At 53.7% G+C, this 17,655-nt stretch overlaps 1 protein-coding gene across 3 annotated transcripts in view; it reads right to left on the reverse strand.

Moving 5' to 3' along the window:
* The window catches only part of LOC308636239 (kinase suppressor of Ras 1-like), a 154,682-nt gene that overhangs the window by 24,053 nt on the left and 112,974 nt on the right, over positions 1 to 17,655 (reverse strand). Inside the window, exons 4-11 of one of the 3 annotated variants that reach the window (XM_081271607.1) lie at positions 15,011 to 15,470; positions 12,598 to 12,649; positions 10,317 to 10,417; positions 7,869 to 7,952; positions 6,701 to 6,762; positions 6,492 to 6,598; positions 3,488 to 3,656; positions 1,158 to 1,199 (exon numbers count right to left, since the gene is read on the reverse strand). In XM_081271607.1, the coding sequence (XP_081127733.1) occupies positions 1,158 to 1,199; positions 3,488 to 3,656; positions 6,492 to 6,598; positions 6,701 to 6,762; positions 7,869 to 7,952; positions 10,317 to 10,417; positions 12,598 to 12,649; positions 15,011 to 15,470 (1,077 nt within the window). The remainder of the gene's footprint in view (positions 1 to 1,157; positions 1,200 to 3,487; positions 3,657 to 6,491; positions 6,599 to 6,700; positions 6,763 to 7,868; positions 7,953 to 10,316; positions 10,418 to 12,597; positions 12,650 to 15,010; positions 15,471 to 17,655) is intronic. The other 2 variants (XM_081271608.1, XM_081271609.1) reach the window with 2 other exon arrangements.

Genomic DNA, 17,655 nt, shown 5'->3' on the forward strand with positions numbered 1-17,655 from the left:
TTGGAGGGCAAACATCTCTGAAGGCTCATACTTTTTCTTAAAAAGTTAAGAATGTTGTGCATTCTGCCCCCAAACATGTTCCGTTTTTTGCTTTCATAAGCATTTCCTTCCCCTGCCCTTGACACATCTCCAGGACAAAATGGATGCTTCTAGAAGAACAATATTTTCCCAATTTGGGGACACTCCTCTGTACATGTCCTAGAGGTAGCAACTAGGTGGGCTCTGGGGAGGCATAGAGGGGGACAACAAAATCAGATACAAAACCGTAAAAGGCAGCTCAGCTGTTCACAGGGCCGCCTATGGACGCTGACCCTGGGTCCTGACCGCTGCTGGCCTGCAAATACCCGAGCAGAGCCACATGGGTAAGGACTCACAAGCTCTCCAAGCCAACTCCCTAATGGAGCTGAGATGGGGAACAAAAATATCCCGTAATAACCAAAACACTGTGACTTCAAGACAGTCTTGTTTAACTCAGAGAATAAACAACCAGCTACAGACAGAAGGTGCTTGCCGTCTTCAGCTGGAGAAGAAAGCGCTGATATTATAAAACACTTAGAGGCAGGAATATGGTCAGATGCAAAGGCTGGCACAAAGGTTTCCAGGGTGTGCAAAACAATTTTTGTGAAGGAGAATCAATCGATTGTCTTTATTTGATTCTCTCCTTTAAACTCTGCACAATGAGGCAGTCCCGAAAATGGCCAGCAGGTGGCACTGTGGGACAAGGCTCAGAAAGGTGAGGCCTGCTGACCAAACAAAGGCTGCAGACCTCCCCCAATGGCTTCCCTTCTGTAAAACTAAGTAGTGTTTCCCTCTCACTGTATAAGGAAGGACATGGGAACAGGTGCTCATGCAGCATCAACAACAAAGCCCTCTCCCCTCGTTCTGCAAACCCAAGTTCTAGCCTTGCTTCTGCTACCTCCTGGCGGTGTGACCTTTAATGAGTGGCCTGAAGTCTATCTGCAAGAGGCTGGAGTGGATGGACTCCAGGGTCCCTCTCAGCAAGGCACTGTCCAGCCAAAGGGCCCTCCTCTTAGACACTTGCCCCTGCTTGCTCAGCCATGATGGACTCAAGCACCCAGAGAGAGGGCATCCGTGTCGGGGGGTGGATAGGGGGGTCTTGGCAGGGGTCAGTTAGTGGAAACATGCAGAGGACTCACCTGGGAAGATAAACTGCTGTCTATGATGAATGAAGTAGGCAGCTTTAAACAGAAGAGGAGGTGAGTCACACACACAGAACAGCAAACGCAGCAAGGGAGGAGGGGGACACGTGGGCTTGGGAGACAGGAACTGGTTATTGGGCTGGGACGGTCCTGCCCAGCTTACTCCCCCCGAGGTGGGCCTGGCAAGGACAGGCTGAGCCATGCAGGAGGGAGGCAAAGAGGAAAGAAATGGGTGCCCCAGGAGCCCCAGGGTACAGGGGCTCCGGAGGACCGGGATTCCAGGGCCTGGCTCAGTGTCACCTTGATACACAGCCCAGTCCAGCAATCTGCTCTGGGAAAAAGCCAGGACCCCCCCTCTCCTGCTCTGGAGAATGCACGGGAGCCCAGGAGGGAAGACAATGAGCGAACGTGGTGGCTCTGAGACAGTTTTAACAGTGTCGCGTGTGGGAGAACGGCCTCCTACACTTCAGCCCACCTTGACCCCTGGAGTGCTTCAACCTCATCCCCTGCTTCCTCCCATAGACATGTCTCTTAAGGGATGCACTGGGGTTCTGGAATCTGACATGGAATTATTCCTCTTGTTTCATTTGTTTTGTATTTTGGAGACAGAGTCTCCCTATGTGGTCCAGGCTGGCCTTGAACTTCTGGGCTCAAGTGATTCTCCCATCTCAGCCTCCTGAGTTGCTAGAATGACGGGTGTGTGCCATTGCCCCGCAACTTAAGGCAACCTCATTCCACCATGGGGCTCTGGGACCTCGGGAGTCGATTAACCTCTCTAGCTGCCTCACTAGAAAATGAGGGTCACCTTCCCAGGGTCACCCTTGAAGGCCAACGACACTGTTCCTACGCAGCCTAGGGCAGGTGGACAGCAGGAGTCGCAGTTCTTTCCCCAGGTTAACTCTTGTCCCACCCCAGCCCCAGAGAGGTGGGTCCCAGTGGTCCAATAAGAGATCAGGAAGAGTAAGGCCCCACGCAGGGGACAATGAGGCCCAGCCCCTTATGGGACATCAGTGAAAGTGGACAGGGGTTGGCTGATATCACAAAAAAGGATTTTTTCCTGTAGCTATTGTTTTTCAAATAGGCCCTTCCTTTTAGGAAAAGCTAAACTAGGTGGTTTTGAAAAGGGATGATTTCAGTGAATAAAGACAGAGTAGAACAGGAGAGGAGGTAAATCAAATGGGCCGTCGCTGCACTGCAGGAAGGGGTGGGGGCACTGGGACAAGGCATCCGTGTCCGGAGACACCCAGCCACGTGCATATTAAAGAAATAAGCCAATGAGAAAGAGCCCTACAAAATCTGTCTCACCACCCATGAACGAGGTCCCCAGGACCCTGGTGAGATGGACCAGTGAAGTCACCTGGCTTGCTGCTGGCTGGGTGCAGCCCCAGGGGCATCTCCTGGCACAGAGAAAGCTGAACTTCTGTCCCCCTGGGCCTGGGGCTGGTGGGATCATGATGGGGGCCTGGCTGGACCCCTCAGTGCAAGAGGGCGGAGGGTCTGCCGTTGGGCCTGGAGCAAACAGGAGTGTCATAGTCGCTCCCCTGCCTTCCTCTGGGACTGCAAATGAAACCGAGGCTGAGACAAGGGCACAAGGAGCTGCCAGAGGAGCCCAGGCAGCAGCTGAGTCCCAACAGCGGTGAACAGGCTTGGCTCTGCCACTGGGAGAGGCAGGACACCCAGGCTGGGCTTCTGGCAGGATAGAGATTCTGGCTGCTCTCTGCAGACCCAGGGCATCCTGGGCTGTGGGGAGCACTAGAGATCAGCCTGGCTCAGGCCTACTCCCCCAGCACCCCTGTGGGGACTCGGTGTCCTCATCGGTACCAGGGGTACCACCTAATTCTAACTTGACATGGTTTCCTTGTTTTATGGGAAGGAAGTGAGAAGTCTCTTTTGGGTAGTTGGCCCTAACTGTGGAGTGTGCAGGTGACAGGTCCAAAAGCCCTGTCCTAGGCTTTCTGGCTCAATATGCTGCCTGCTATGCCAATGGGGGGGCTGAGAAGCCCACCCTGAGTGAGTGATAATGCCCAGCAGAAGCCACCACAGCACAGGAGGACAGTGTGGGGATTAGGCCAAGAACACTCAGCCTGCTGTGTGTCAGGGGGCATGGGCTTGGCCCTGCCTCTTACAGGCTGTAAAACTCAAGGCAACCACTCATCTCTGAACCTCTGTGGCCCCATCTGTAAAATGGGTGCAGCAGCCTCACCAACCCCAGAGCTCCTGCCCTTGAGGTCAGCGTCACATAGACAGTGGCGGCCTTCGACCTTGAACCCGCCAGGGGTCTTCTGACTGCACCCCTGAGAACCCGGAGAAGCCCAGCAGTGTGGTACCTGGGAAGTTGAACCTGCTGTCCCGCTGGCCAGGCGAGGGGTTGGGGGGTGTGGTGGCGCTGGAGGGGTTCGTTGGTGTCGGGAAGGGCGCTGGCGAGGAGGGCGTGGAGGACGTGGCGGAGGAGGGGTTGCTGCTGGAGTCCAGGGGGTTCATGGCGGGAGAGTGCTCCTGCAGGACCAGAGCGGGGGAATGGGGGGCTGAACTGCCCCACCAGGCTGCCCCCCACATGCCAGGAGCCCCCACTTTCCCACTGCAAAGGAGCCCAGCCAGGGGCCCTTAGGGTCCCACCCTCGGCACTAAAATTTTCCAGGTCTTATTAGATGGCCGCACACAGAGACCCTGCTCTCAAAGGCTCCTGTTCATCTTTCTTTTTTTTTGATGGGGCGGCGGGTACTGGGGATTGAACTCAGGGGCACTCGACCACTGAGCCACATACCCAGCCCTATTTTGCATTTTACTTAGAGACAGGTTCTCACAGAGTTGCTTATTATTAGCACCTTGCTTTTGCTGAGGCTGGCTTTGACCTTGCGATCCTCCTGCCTCAGCCTCCTGAGCCACTGGGATTACAGGTGTGCACCACTGCGCCCAGCTCTGTTCATCTTTCTTATTTCAGCTCAAACACAATTTCCTCCCAGAGGCCCTTCCTGGACCCTGACTGGGACCATGCTCCTCCTCTAGTTCCTCCTATAGCTCCCAGCAGCTCTTCCTCAGGGCACTGTAACTGCAGTTTGTCAACTGCAGATGTCCTCAGGTAGTCTGCTGGATGGACATTTCTCCCACCCCAGTGCCTGCCTGGCTCTGAGTTGGGCAGAGTAGGTTTTTGTTTTGTTTTGTTTTTTAAGTGAATTAAATCCAGACTCTGACAAAAGTTCATGCAGCATCTACTATGTGCCAGGCTCTGCTAGAAGTAAGAAGAAAACGAGGAGCATACAGTCCTTGTCTTTGCAGACCTTGTCCTTAGTGTACTGGGACTCTCGGTGCAGATACGGCTGCAAAATCCCGAGAGCGCAAAACCCTGGGCTGGTGCGACCAGCCATCCTGGAGGGTCAGGAATTCCAGAGCTGGAATGAAGCTTCCAGAAGGTGACCACAGGAGCTGGTTTGTTGGTCGGGCCTGGTTCCCACTGCTGTCCCGACTTCAATGTTACTGTCATTCCCTTCACACCCCAAAGCAAGCACAGGGCTCAAGGCGGCTCATCAGTGACCTGGCTAACCAGTGCTTCCTGGACACAGCGCCTCAGAGGGTAGGAGGCAGTTGCTCAAAATAGGGCCAAGTGCCAAGTTCAACCTGTGTCCTCAGCAGGCCCTGGAGACTGGGGGATGCACAGCGTGATGGAGCCCACCTGAGCTGGTGCAGTGGGCCTCACTGGTCAGCAAGCCGACCCTGTGCAGTGCCAACTAAAGGAGAAGGCTGGACTGGTCCACTGAGCCCTCACTCTTCCTGCTCATCCTCCAAGGCTCAAGACCCTCCACTAATCCCTGGCTTCAACAGTGGCAATGAGGACAGGACAAGTCCTAGCTCCTCCTCTCAGCAGCTGTGTGACTCTGGACAAACTACCTAACCTCTCTGAGCCACAGTGTGAAACCCATAAAATGGGGGTATCCACTTGATGATCCATACAAATGCTTCCCAAGGCAGGCATCAGGAACATGGGGAGCAAGATACTGCCTGGCCTCCCAGGGCATCTGCGCCAAAATGGAATGGGGTGCTCGGAGGGGGAAGGGGCTGAAGAAGAGGTCAGAGAGAAGTAGGATGAACCCCATCTCAGCCAGTGCCCCTAGCAACTGGCAGCTCGTGTTATAACAACGATCAAACAGGACCCCAGAAGGACACTATGGGTTCGCTGCGCTGGGCGTGGTGAGAGAGACCGTTGGCAGCACCAGCTTCAGTGCCTCGGGTCCAGCTGTGTGCGCAGGAGGGCGGGCGGAGGTGGCCCTGGAGAGGACACTGCACTGACAGGCGGCTGAGGGTGGACAGGCAGGAGCAAACACGCCAGGCTGTGACTGAGCCTGGGTGAGGGCTGTGCGAGGGGGCCCCAGGCGCCGGAGGGGAGAGGACAGGGTGGGAACAGGGGGGCTGGCATTGGAGGACACTAAGATATTTTAAGAATTTCAGCAGTCTGTCACAGGCCCGGAAACAAATAACAGGTGACAGACAGTACCCAGCCCTACGTGTGACCTTGTGAACATTCCCACCGCCCGAGGACACCCCGTGAACGAAGCACCATGACCCCCCTTCACACCCAGGACAAAACTGAGGCTCAGAAAGGTCAAGCAGCTCACTCAAGGTCATAGAAGCGAAGAGGACGAACTGCCGCCACTCACACCCAGGGTGGTGGCCCTGCCAGCACCTGAATGTCCCGCTACGGCTGCTGAACTCCTGGCTCAAGGTGATGGTACTGAGCTGTGGGGTCCTTGGAGGGGTGATCAGCTCCTGAGGGTGGGGCCGTCCAATGGGACACGAGCCTTTACCAAAGAGGCCAGAGGGACCCCTCCTCCCATTACATGAAGACATAGCAAAAAGGCACAAAGGCCTGAGAGGGGACCCTGGGCTCAGCTTCCCCAGCAGGAAAATGCAGGTAATTCCAGCAGGTGCCTTTCAGAGCTTTTAAAAAAAAAACTTTAATTAATTAATTAATTAATATGGTGCTGAGGATGGAACCCAGTGCCTCACACGTGCCAGGCAGGAACTCCAGCCCTGAGCCACAACCCCAGGCCCCTTCAGAGCTATTTTAAGAGTCAAAGGAATCACCAATGGAGAATTCCTGGCACACAGTAAGTGCTCAGGAAATGTTGGCTCAGAGGAGAAGAAAGGGCGTGGGAACCAAAGCTGCACAACCACCATTTGGATAGAACATGGAGCCTGCTGAGTGGCCAGGACAGGATCCCTCCTGGCAACCGCAGCCACAGGTACCGGCCTGGAGCCCCGGTCCTGCATCCCCACCGAGCCTCCACTGGGGGGCGCCCTGCAGGAAGGAGCGGGCAGCTCCCCACCAGACCCTACCTTTTTCGTCAGTGCCTTGGGGAGGGTTCCAAAGTGGGGTTCGGCTGCTCTGTCCACAGGGTTGTTGATGTCCGAGGGGACCGATTCTGTCCTCCGGAGCCTTGTTACTGTTGGAAAAGGGAGGAATCCCATCAGCAGGGTCACACCAGGCTAAGGAAGGTTCCAGACCACCACCACCCCAGGGAGAGGGGAGAGGGCGGGGCACTCACGTGGGAGGAAGGATATTCTACAGGCCGGGGCTTCTTTTGTGCACTTGTTGTGACACTTCAACCTGGTAAAGGGGGCAGAGTCAGCGCTGGGAGGGCGTGCACGTCATCAGAGCAGCTGTGTAGCTCTCACCCCCACTGCCTCAGTTTCCACAAACTTCTCAACAAACATTAGCTCCAAAGATTACAACACTCCATCTTAACTGCAGCTGCCACTGCCGGCTGCCTGCCATGTTCTGCAGTCCTCTACCGGTTCCTCGCGGCCCCTGTGGCTCACCGCAGGTCACACATGTATTCCTCCCATCTAAAGAGAAGATGACCTGCCACCCAGCTTCAGAAAGCTTGAGGCAAATCTGAACTTACAAAACACAAATGAGAATGTTTGCATTACCCAAAGGCCCTAGGGGTCCCAAGGGCAGCCCCTGGACTCAGGCCCCTGCTGTGTGGCCTAAGGGTCAGCTCTCAGCTCAGCAATGAAAAGAGCTGGCTACTTCTCTGGGTTCTGCTGGTGGCACCCAGCCTCAGTGCTCTCATCAGTAAAATGGGCTGACAGCTGGCGCCACACCAACTTTACACTGCAGCTGCAGGGCGGTGTGGAGTTTGGGGTCATCCAGGGCTCTCCACCCAGAACAGGTAGGAAAGCCGGAGGTCCCCCATTTAAAGCCAAGATAGGGAACAGTGTGGGTTGAGCCGTGGGTCATCAGCTGTCCACTTGTCGTTCTTTCCCACTAGAAACTACAATGCTAGGAGAAAATAAAGCTGATTTTGTACAGAATCTACATTCTCTTCTCACTCTTGCCCTTCAGAAGCCAACTCTGTTTTTACCCCTGCCTGCCGGTCTCCGACCGCTCATGTGCTGAAGTGTAAGGCTGAACTTCAGAACTCCCTACAATTCCCAGAACAGGCCCCACTTTCCTCCTGGACTCTGGATTCCTTCTCCCCTAGTCTAACTGCTAAACTTCTATTCATCCTTCAAAGCCCACCTCAAATACCCGCTTCTTGCAGGGGTGCCTCACTTCAGTTCCCCTAGGGAGGCCTGGTGTGTTGAATGGGATTATGGGTAGCAGGTTATAAGGAACTCTTGACCTTGGACTTGACCTGAGGCCATGGATGAAGTATCAGGACTGCTCCTGAACTCCAAGCATTTCTCCCTCCCACCCTCTGCCTTCACCTGCAGTGCTTGCACTTCACTCCAAACATCATGCTCTTCTGGCACACGTGGCAGACCTGCGACAGCCAGGACTTGGTGGAGAACCTGCAGCGGGTGGACACAGAGGGGTTCCCGGGGCTACATCCCAGAGCCCCAGGAAACCTCTCCCAGGGACCATTAGTCACCCCCCACCACCACCACCACCAAGTAGATTTCCCAGCCACAAAGTCACCAGTGTCCACATTCTCCAACTGGTGCAGTCACTGGTGCTGAATTTGGCAACAGCAATCAAAATCACCCATGGGCTTCCCCTTTAAGCCAGCAACTAGGTCCTAGGAATTTACCTACAGAGCCTCCCCCAAGTGTCAAATCAGCAAGGCATCTCTGCAGTATGAATACAGCAGGAAGACCAGAAATGACCTGTGGCCATCACCAGTGACTGACTAAAGCAGGCTCCAGCCATACAAAAGAACACTGCATGGGGCTGGGGCTCAGTGGTACAGCGCTCGCCCAGCATGTGCAAGGCCCTGGGTTTGATCCTCAGCACCATATTAAAAATAAATAAACAAATGAAAGACATCATCAAGAATATCTCAAAGGACTGAATTTATATAGAATATTGTCCCTTAATAAAAAAAAAAAAAAAAAGAAAAGAACACTGCAGCCAGAAAATAAAACCAGGAAACTCCTTTTGTGCAAATAGAGAGCAAGCTTCCAGTCACATCATCCATTGATAAAATTAAGGTCTAATATCATTTAATGTTAATATAATTCCATTAATACAGAGTTCAAGCACAGGAAAAACGCATCTATGACAGTAGCCACGAGTAGTGATTGCGCAGTGGTGACATTATCAATTGCGAAGAGCCAAAGCAAACTTTTTGGTGTGCTGGAATTCCTGTATCTGCATCTGCCTGGTCTCAACAGGGTCTACATACATAAATGCACATGTGCATTTTGCTCTAAATAAATTATGTAATTTTTTTAAAAATATTTTTTTAGTTGTTGATAGACCTTTTTTTTTATTTATTTATACACAGTGCTGAAAATTGAACCCAGTGTCTCAGACATGCCAGGCAAGTGTGCTACCACTGAGTCCCAGCCCCAAATTACGTAATTGTAAAAAGAAAAAAAAAAAAAAGCAAAGTACAAAATAGTGTGTATAATATATGTTATTTGTGTAAAATAAAAAGCAAAAAACCAAATATACATATTTGGTAATTATAAAATCTCTCTAGGAGATAGATACAAAAGAAATTGGGGAGCCAGGAACAGGGGTGAGGGAGGACTTTTCTGTCTACCTTTTTAAACCTCTTAGATTTTGAACACATGAGTGCCTTTTCAGTCTCAAGCTTAAAACATTGAAAAAACAAAAGGTAGCCTAGAAGGCAGGATGCGATCGGAGCAGATGGAATCCTCCAGAAAAAGACACTAGGCCAGCACACAGCGGGAGCGGGGGGAGACCTAAGAGCAGACAGATCTTTCGTTTTGGGAGGAATGTGAGTAGCATCGTGTCTGCTGTGTGTCCTTGAACGTCAGCTCACTTGGTCACTATGACCACACCTAGGAGTTAGGCAGGCCCAGGATTCTTAGTACACAGGCCAGAAGCCAGCTTGGACAGGTAGGTGACAGGCCTGGCCTCCCTATTCATATGTGCCCTGGGCCCTGCTGTCAAGGCTCTGGGCACAGGTGTCCCAGCTCTGACAAGGCTCCATGCAGAGGTCTCTGGACTCAAGCTCTGTCTCACTGAGTGTGACCTCAGACACGGTGCTTGATCCTGGGGACCTGCAGCTGCCCTCTGGGAAACAACAGGCCCTGGCAAGGGGCAGCACCCTTGAGAACATTCCCTATCACGCTTCAACAGCCTTTAACAGGGACAGCCAGAGCATGGGCGTCCCAAGACAGTGTCCTGCTGGCCACCCAGGGGCCATGAGATACCACCCAGACCTTTGGGGCCTGAACACACAGCCTCAGGAGCGTTGAGGCCAAGACCTCTGGACAGTCCACATCACGGGCCCACATCAGCCCTCTTCTACGTTTGTGAGCTCCAGTTACCGAAAGTTAAATATCCAGATGAGGAGCAGGCCTGGGAATGTGGGTTTCCTGCAAGCTCCACAAAGCTCCCGATGGGTGGCCAGCCCAGGACCTCACGACGTCACAGGGTGTGAAAGAGGCTCTCGGCTCCTCCTTCCCACGACTTGACCCTATTCATCCTGGGACCCATGTCTTAGGAAGGGGAGAGGGCACTTTCCCTCATCAGAGTGGGAAAGAGACACAGGAGGGGCAGGGGAGGGCCCAGCAAGTCCATATGGCTGGCGATGAGGTGGGTGCAGGTTTATGGCACTCGAGGAGACAGGCAGGCAGGCTAGGGGCAAAGAAACCCAGGCCAGGACAGATGCCCCCGTCAGTGGGCCTCCCAGCACCCTCTGGTCCCAGCCCAGCTCTGCACGCCTCCCTACCTGGACTCACCTATGTGTCACCGAGAGGCCGATGTCCCTTCGTACCATCTGTGGGGATCCATGTGGAAGATCTGCAGGGAAAGAGGTCAGGTTGGGCAAGCTGAGGAAGCTCTGCCTAGGACAGCTTACACCTGTGACCTTGCAGTTCAGAGGTCACAGGCCAGAAGGGATGCTAGGTGTCACACAGTAGAGCAATGCTGACCTGAACCAACACCTATCAAGACAGGGACAGGCCAGCTAGGCCAGGGAACAGATGTCACCTCCCTCACACTGGGCTTATACTCTGGTGGAAGCTGCCACCTGCCTCTGCAGGGCTCGGCCTGTGTCCCCGTGGGGTCAGCCTTGAAGGCAGGAGGCTAAGCACAGGTGGAAGTGGAAGCTTGACCTTGACCTTGGGTGGAGGCTCAGCCTGTACCCTTCCTCCAGAGGCACCCTGGGCACACTCCTGAGAGCCACCCAGCCGGATCCAGACAGAAAGAGCGAGGACAAGATGAAGCCCCATGTGGCCAACTCCACTGGGGCCCTACCGTTTGAGCTCTGGGGACATCCCAGGTACTCTCTTTCCTTGGTGAGAGAAGGGCCACAGGCTCTGAGATGCCCCTCTGCTTGCCTCCACGGAGGACATCCTGGGGACGCCTCTCCTGATCTGGGTCCCTCTAAGAACCAGTGTTGAAGGCCTGGTGGGTCTGGGTCACTGAAGGCTGCCCTATACACAGCTGGCGCTCACTGAGTGCCAGTCCTTCTCACACAAAGGGGATTTTGATGGGGACAAAAGGCTGAAGATCAGGACATCACAATCCTATCACCTGGGCTCTCTGGCTCACCTGCCACAGGGCCTCTCAACTGCCCCCTGGGTCCCTCCATACCCTGGGTCCCATGAGAACCCAAGGATGTCAAAACACAGGCTCTAGGAGGGGCTAGTGGCCAGCCTGAGAGACAGACAAGGGGCAAATGAGTCTTCAACTATCTGGCTCTGAACATAACCTGTGGTTTGTACCACTGGCCACAGGTGGGGGACAGGGACATGAGATGGCATGCATGCCAGGCGTCCCTGCTCCTGATCTGGATGGGACTATTGGCCCTGAAGGCCTAATAGCCTTGCTTCTGTGGTTCCGGTGTTACCCCAGCAACAGAAGGATGACAGGGCCCAGGCTGTCTGCGGACGGGACTCACTGGACATTTCTCTGAGGTTTTCTTAAGGGTCTGGGGGCTCCTGTGTGTTCCCTGGGGACAGGGACATGCAGGTTCTCTCCTTTCATATGCCCTGCCCCTGGGGCTCCAGCAGCAGCTCCCGGCAGCTCTGTCACTTCCTCCTCAACCCTGCCTCCTCCTGGGGCCCTTCCTGCCCCCAAGTCACTCTCCTTAGCCAGCTAAGGATGGTAAGAAAAGAAACTTCTATTTCATTCAAGCAAAACCAGGCACCCCTGCATTTCCACTCAATTAAAAGCAGATGCCAGGCATGGCCGACTCCCCGGCTCTGCTGCGCGAGAGGCCCTGCAGGACATGCCAGATTCTGTGCCCAACCTGGAGGTGGAGGGGCGGAAAAGGGGGTCCAGGGTTGTCTGGTCTTCCTCCTCCCCTCCTGGGAGGACATCTTCACCCTCCAAGTCCGAGTTGCCTCAAGCAATGTCCCTCTTCTGGACGGTGGGGTTCTGAGACACCAGCCAGGGCTCTGAGGACAGCTGACGTCCACCTGAACCTGGCCAATGGCACCTCCCTCCTCTATCAGAGCAGCCCAGAGAGCAAGTGTCCACCACAGAGGTCACTGCAGAGATAGCAGGGTGGAGACAGGACTCGCCGCTGGACTGTGGAGGACTGTGACACTCTTAGAGCCTCTACTTCCCAGAGAGCAGCCACTGGCTGGGCTAAGGCCTGCCCATCATTTTTTATTTTTGTCCCCATAACTGGGGACTGAGCCCAGGGCACTCTACCAATGAGCTCTACGCCCCAGCACTCTTCCTTTTTTCTTTTCTTTTTTAAGGATGTAGTAAGAGGGAAAGAAACTGCCCGTGGAGGTTAGCCAGATGGGGAGTATGGAATGAGATGTTTAAGAAAGAGACTAAGTTGCCCAGACTGGCCTTGAACTTGTGAGCCTCCTGCTGCTGCTTCCCATGTGGCTGGGATGACGGGCCTGTGCCACCACGCCCAGTTCTCAGCCGCTCATTTTAAGGCCACCTGTCTTGTAACTACTCCCTGCAGTGGTTCCCAGTGCCAGTGCCTCTGGACTATGGAAAGGCCACGAAGGTTAAGAGAGGGTCAGAGACGTCCACCCCCGATGGGGACAGCACCACAGACAGGACTCCAGGTGGCAGAAGGGATGAAAATGAATCACTCTTACCAAACCTGGAGGAGACAAAAAGGAGAGAGAGGGATTATGTCACCACACCGGCTCAGCATGTCCCTAGAACACCACCCCTGGGGAGGGAGCAGGCCAGGGGCTGGGACCAGCGACAGAGGCTTGGCTTGGGGCCAGGCTGGCTGATGACTGGGAATTGCTGCAGGCTCTGTGGAAAGAATGTGTCCTCGATAAGAAGGGCCAGGAGAGCACTCCTGGGGACACTGAAACACCACCTTGTGCTGGGCACTCTAATGTGTCAGCTTCCCGAAGCCTCGCCAGCATGGGACAGGCCACCCCAGCTCATAGCCGAGGAACCGAGCTTCATGGAGTCTTAAGTCACATGACCCCTAAGCTGGGCCGGTCTGCTGGCCAAGTTGTGGCTAGGAAAGAGGACAGGAATAACAGCTATGCAGAGCAGGAAGGTGGCCCCCAAGAAGGGCCAGGGGGGAACATACTCTGAGCAATGCCTCTTGTGGGACTGCCATTGCCCCCAGGGATGCAAGGAGCTGGGGGGGAAGGAGGACATTGCATCTACCCTCTGGGCTCACCAAGGTGGCCTGAGCATCTGTGTCCGTGCTGGTTCTGGTGGCCCAGGGGAGGGTGGCTGAACTCAAGACTCCTAGGATCTAAGGTCAGTGATGTCACTGGCCTGACGCCTTGTACCCCACTGTATCAGAGGAACAGGACCAGGGCCTCCTAACCCTCTTCTCAAGAGAACATGAGAAATGAGCTCTGGCTTGAGTCCACCGTGAGGCCCCTCTGCCCACATGGTAGTTACCACTGAGCTCCTCAGCCACATCTGCAGGGCACCCAGGCCCCGCAGGGCAGCCTGCTCAGTAGCAGCAGCATAGGGAACACGTGATTTCTCTGGTGCATTGAAAATCATCAGAGCTCTCCAGGGTCCATCCCTGCTTCAGGATAGGGAGAGCAAGCCCCACTCCACTGCCCACGATAGAACAGGGCCTGAGGAACCTTCTAGAAAAGGGGTGCCTGTGCCAAGGAGAGAAGCCAGGTGCCTCAGCTCTCGGGGGTACAAAAAGTTAAGAGGGACCCAAAGAAAACAGCCCTTTTCCCCTCAGTCCTGCCCACAAAGGCATATGGACAGGAGTGGGCTTTAAAATAGCTAAAAGGAGAGTGATCTAAAGGTCCCTCAAAAGAGGACAAGTTAGAACTGTGCCATACAGACAAGGTTTTAAAACAAGGTCATATGAATTATGACAGCTAATACGTACAACTGACAACCTGCTGGGTCCCTGAAAGAGGAGCCAGGCTACTCAGTAAAAATGGTGGGAGTGGGCTGGGGTTGTGGCTCAGTGGTAAAAGCGCTTGCCTGGCATGTGTGGGGCACTGGGTTCAATTCTCAGCACCATGTATAATAAATAAGTGAAGAAAATACAGGTCCATCAACAATTAAAAATATATATTTAGAAAAAAAATGGTGGGGGTGCACTTTACCATGCACCCCTGAGTGACAGATGGACATGAGGCTATAGTGCTACTGCATTTTTGGATCATGTGACTACCACTTCTTCAAAATACACAGAAATAAAAATAAATAATAAAGATATTTGAGCCAAATATTCTAGTTCTCCCCTTCTGGGCGTGGTGGTGGGGTTACTGGGGATTGAACACAGTACTACTGAGCTACATACTTAGTTCTTTTTATTTAGTTCTTTTTATTTTTTATTTTGAGACAAGTTCTGGTTAAGTTGCTGAGATTGGCCTGGAGGTTGTAGGTCTCCTGCCTTAGCCTCCTGAGTTGCTGGGATGACAGGAGCACCATGATACCTAGCTTAACCTATGTACTTTTTCCTGTATACTTTAAATCATCTCTAGATTACTTATCATACCTCATACAACTACAAGAAAAAAAGTCTATACATGTTTAGTACACACACAACCATCACAGGTTTAACTACATACTATACATTAGCAACAAGATAAGTTTCTTCTTCTCAACATTCTCAATCCCACATTGGTTGGATCCTCAGATGTACAACTCCGGGATGCAGAAATCCAACTGTACTTAATTGCCAGTGCACAACATCTAGAATGCACTTTTTTCATGGCTATAGTGGCCTGCCTGTGACCTGGACCAGTAGTACAAATGAGAAATAAACGTTTGCTGTTTGAAGCCCTGGAGATTTGGGGGCTGTTTGTTACTGCAGCCTAACTCAGCCTACCCTGACTGATACCCGGCACTATCTCATTTGTGTGTATATGTAAAGAAAAAAAATCTAGTGGGCTTCAATCCAAACTGCTAATCTAGTATGAGGGGACAGACTGAGAGATGGGGGTACCTTCCGATTTTAAATTTATACTCTTCTCTGTTGGTTGGTTTTCTCCTGTCCACAGTTCAAACTCACCTCATCGGGGAGACCTCGTCGATGCGGTTCCCCAGCTGAGACTCGTGGGACTTGCTCCGGGTGAGCGTGGGGAAGCTGGGCAGCAGCTGGAAGACCTTGCGGCTGGGCGGCGGGGGTGTCCGCGGTGGCTTCAGCTTGGCGTGCCGTCGCAGCTGGGGCGTGGTGGGCGGGGTGATGAAGCTGTGCAGGGCGCGGGGCGTCAGGCGGCCACTGGCGTGCAGGGGGATACAGGTGTCCGAGAGGCCCTCTCCAAGGCCAGGGGCTGGCGAGTCCAGGGCAGGCAGCGCTGACACGGAGATGGAGCGAGGGCCCTGGCCACTGCTGCCCACTCGGCCCAGCTGCGAGCTCCCCGGTAGCCAGGGCAGGCTGGCAGGTGGGAGGGCATCTGCGCAAGGGCCTGAACTACTTTCTCGCCGAGCATCCAACGAACTCCAGCCTGAGTCCTCTTTGTGCTCACCTCCTGTGGGCCAAGGAGTCGAGTCACACCCAGCTGGGGACAGAAGGGATTTACAGATCCAACAGCCAGAGTCTGGAGAGGCTGGCACTTGTCTGAGGTGGCACCAGTCCTCAGCGGATGGCTCCAGCCCCCACCTTACCTGGCTTCCGAGCCTCCTACATCCCCACAACACTTTCAGCCTGAAGCTGCCCACCAGGAATTGCTGTCTGCGCTGTGCCCAGGGGAAACAGGCCCAGAGATGGAAGGACTTGTGCAGGGATCTTACTGTCGCATCTAGGGGCAGCCAGCTGGGAACCCACCCTACCTTAGAAAAGAAAGCTGGGGGGGTGTGGAGGGAAGGGCAGGGTGGTCCATTCATCCCAGCACTGTGCTGGCTGCTGGGTTTAAAGGTACAGAAAAAGACACCCCAAGTTTGAAGAGACCAACGGGGGTGACAGACACGAGACACAGCGTGCTGTGAAATGGGACAGGGATGTACGGCATTCTATGCGGGAGGAGGAAGCTCCCTCTGCCTGAGGGTGAGGGCTGAGCAGGCAGGTGAGGGCTTACCAGGCCGGGGGGAAGACCAATGCAGAGGCACCCGAGGACTGCCACCTTCCCATGTAACTGCAGAGTCCCGTGTGCCCAAGAGCTCCGGATGAGCCCAGGAGGGGTAAGGGATGCAGATGGAGAGGTCAGCCCAGCTGGGGCCAGCTCAGGAAGGCCCCAGATGTCTTGCTAAGGACTTCAGGTTTGATCCAATAGGAGAGGGGGAGAACTGAAGGGTCAAGGGCAGGGGGCAAATTCAAGAGGCTCTCAGAGAAAAGAGAAGGTACTTCTCTCTCCACATGACCAAATGGGAGGACAGGAAGGGGGACCTTGGCTCAAGACCGAATGAGCTTCCACGTGGAGACCTTTCACATTCCCCTGGTCCTCCCCGCAGTGCTCTCCTCACCCTGGTGTCCAGGAGAGGTCCCTATGATTGATTTAGAGAGGCCACGGACACCGAGCAAGGTCAGACAGCTATGAAAGTGGGGGGATGGGAGCTGAACCCCTTGATCTTGACCACACACCATGCCTTTCCCACAGCGCTGGGGAGGCTGGACACAGCGGAACAGCGTTGGAGGCAATGAGCTCTTGGTCCTCAGAGGTGGTCAAGCCTCACCCACATGGCCCCCTGTGGCTTGGGGGTGTTGCTTTCACAATTCATAGAGTTTCTTAGTGAGTTTCATCACCTTTGCAAGGAGCCTGCCTGCCCCCTACCCTCCGCCTTCACAGTATGACTTTAGAGTCATGAGTCACTTGGTGTTATGGTTTAGACATTAGTTGTCCCCCCAAAGCTCATGTGAGACAGAGCAGGAAGAATTAGAGGTGAAATGATGGGGTTATGAGAGCCTTAACCTAATCAGTGCATTCACCCCCTAGCAGGGACTGAAGGCAGGTAGGGTGTGGCTGGAGGAGGTGGGTCACTGAGGGCCTGACTTTGGCGTATATGTTTTATCCTGATGAGCACAGCTCTCTCTCTCTCTGCTTTGTGGTGCCATGGTTCCTCCACCACACTCTTCCACCTTGGGTCCTCCCATCAGGACCCAAAGAATCTAGCTGGCCATCTATGGATCAAGACCTCTGACACTGTGAGCCCCCAAATAAACTTGTCCTCCTTAAAACTGTTCTTGTCAGGTCTTTTGGTTGTAGCAGTGAAAACGTTGACTGAAACAACGGGACAGAATGAGTTAGCCTTTCGGTTGCCGTGGGGCTTGGTCCTCTAGAACTGCAGCTGAGGCGAAGGCTGAGCCTATCTGCTGGCCTAGTGGAGGCGACAGGCACACGTATCTTGTTGAGAGGATGAAAAATTAAGTCCCATGAATCTATGCACAAGTCTGCCACCAAAGGAGACAAACTCCAAATTCTTCAAATTGCCTATTTAATCACCACCTCTTTGGATCACTATCAGGGATATGAATGGCAACACCGATTGGCAGTCGATTGGCAGTGGGGCTGCTTGAGAATGACAAGAGTCATTCAATAGAAGAGTTGATGGATTGATTAGTGATGTCTGCTGTGGACATGGGACAGATCGGCAGGAATGATCATTCTCTACTCACCAGCATAGAGAACTGCCCTTTACTCGCCTAAGGCAAGACACCCACAAGGGACATGATATTAACATTTTCCTCCGTCACTCCACAGGTCTAACTCTGGAAAGGGA

This window comes from Spermophilus citellus (genome assembly GCF_964194105.1).
Source record: "Spermophilus citellus genome assembly, chromosome: 17".
Taxonomy (NCBI): Eukaryota; Metazoa; Chordata; class Mammalia; order Rodentia; family Sciuridae; genus Spermophilus; species Spermophilus citellus.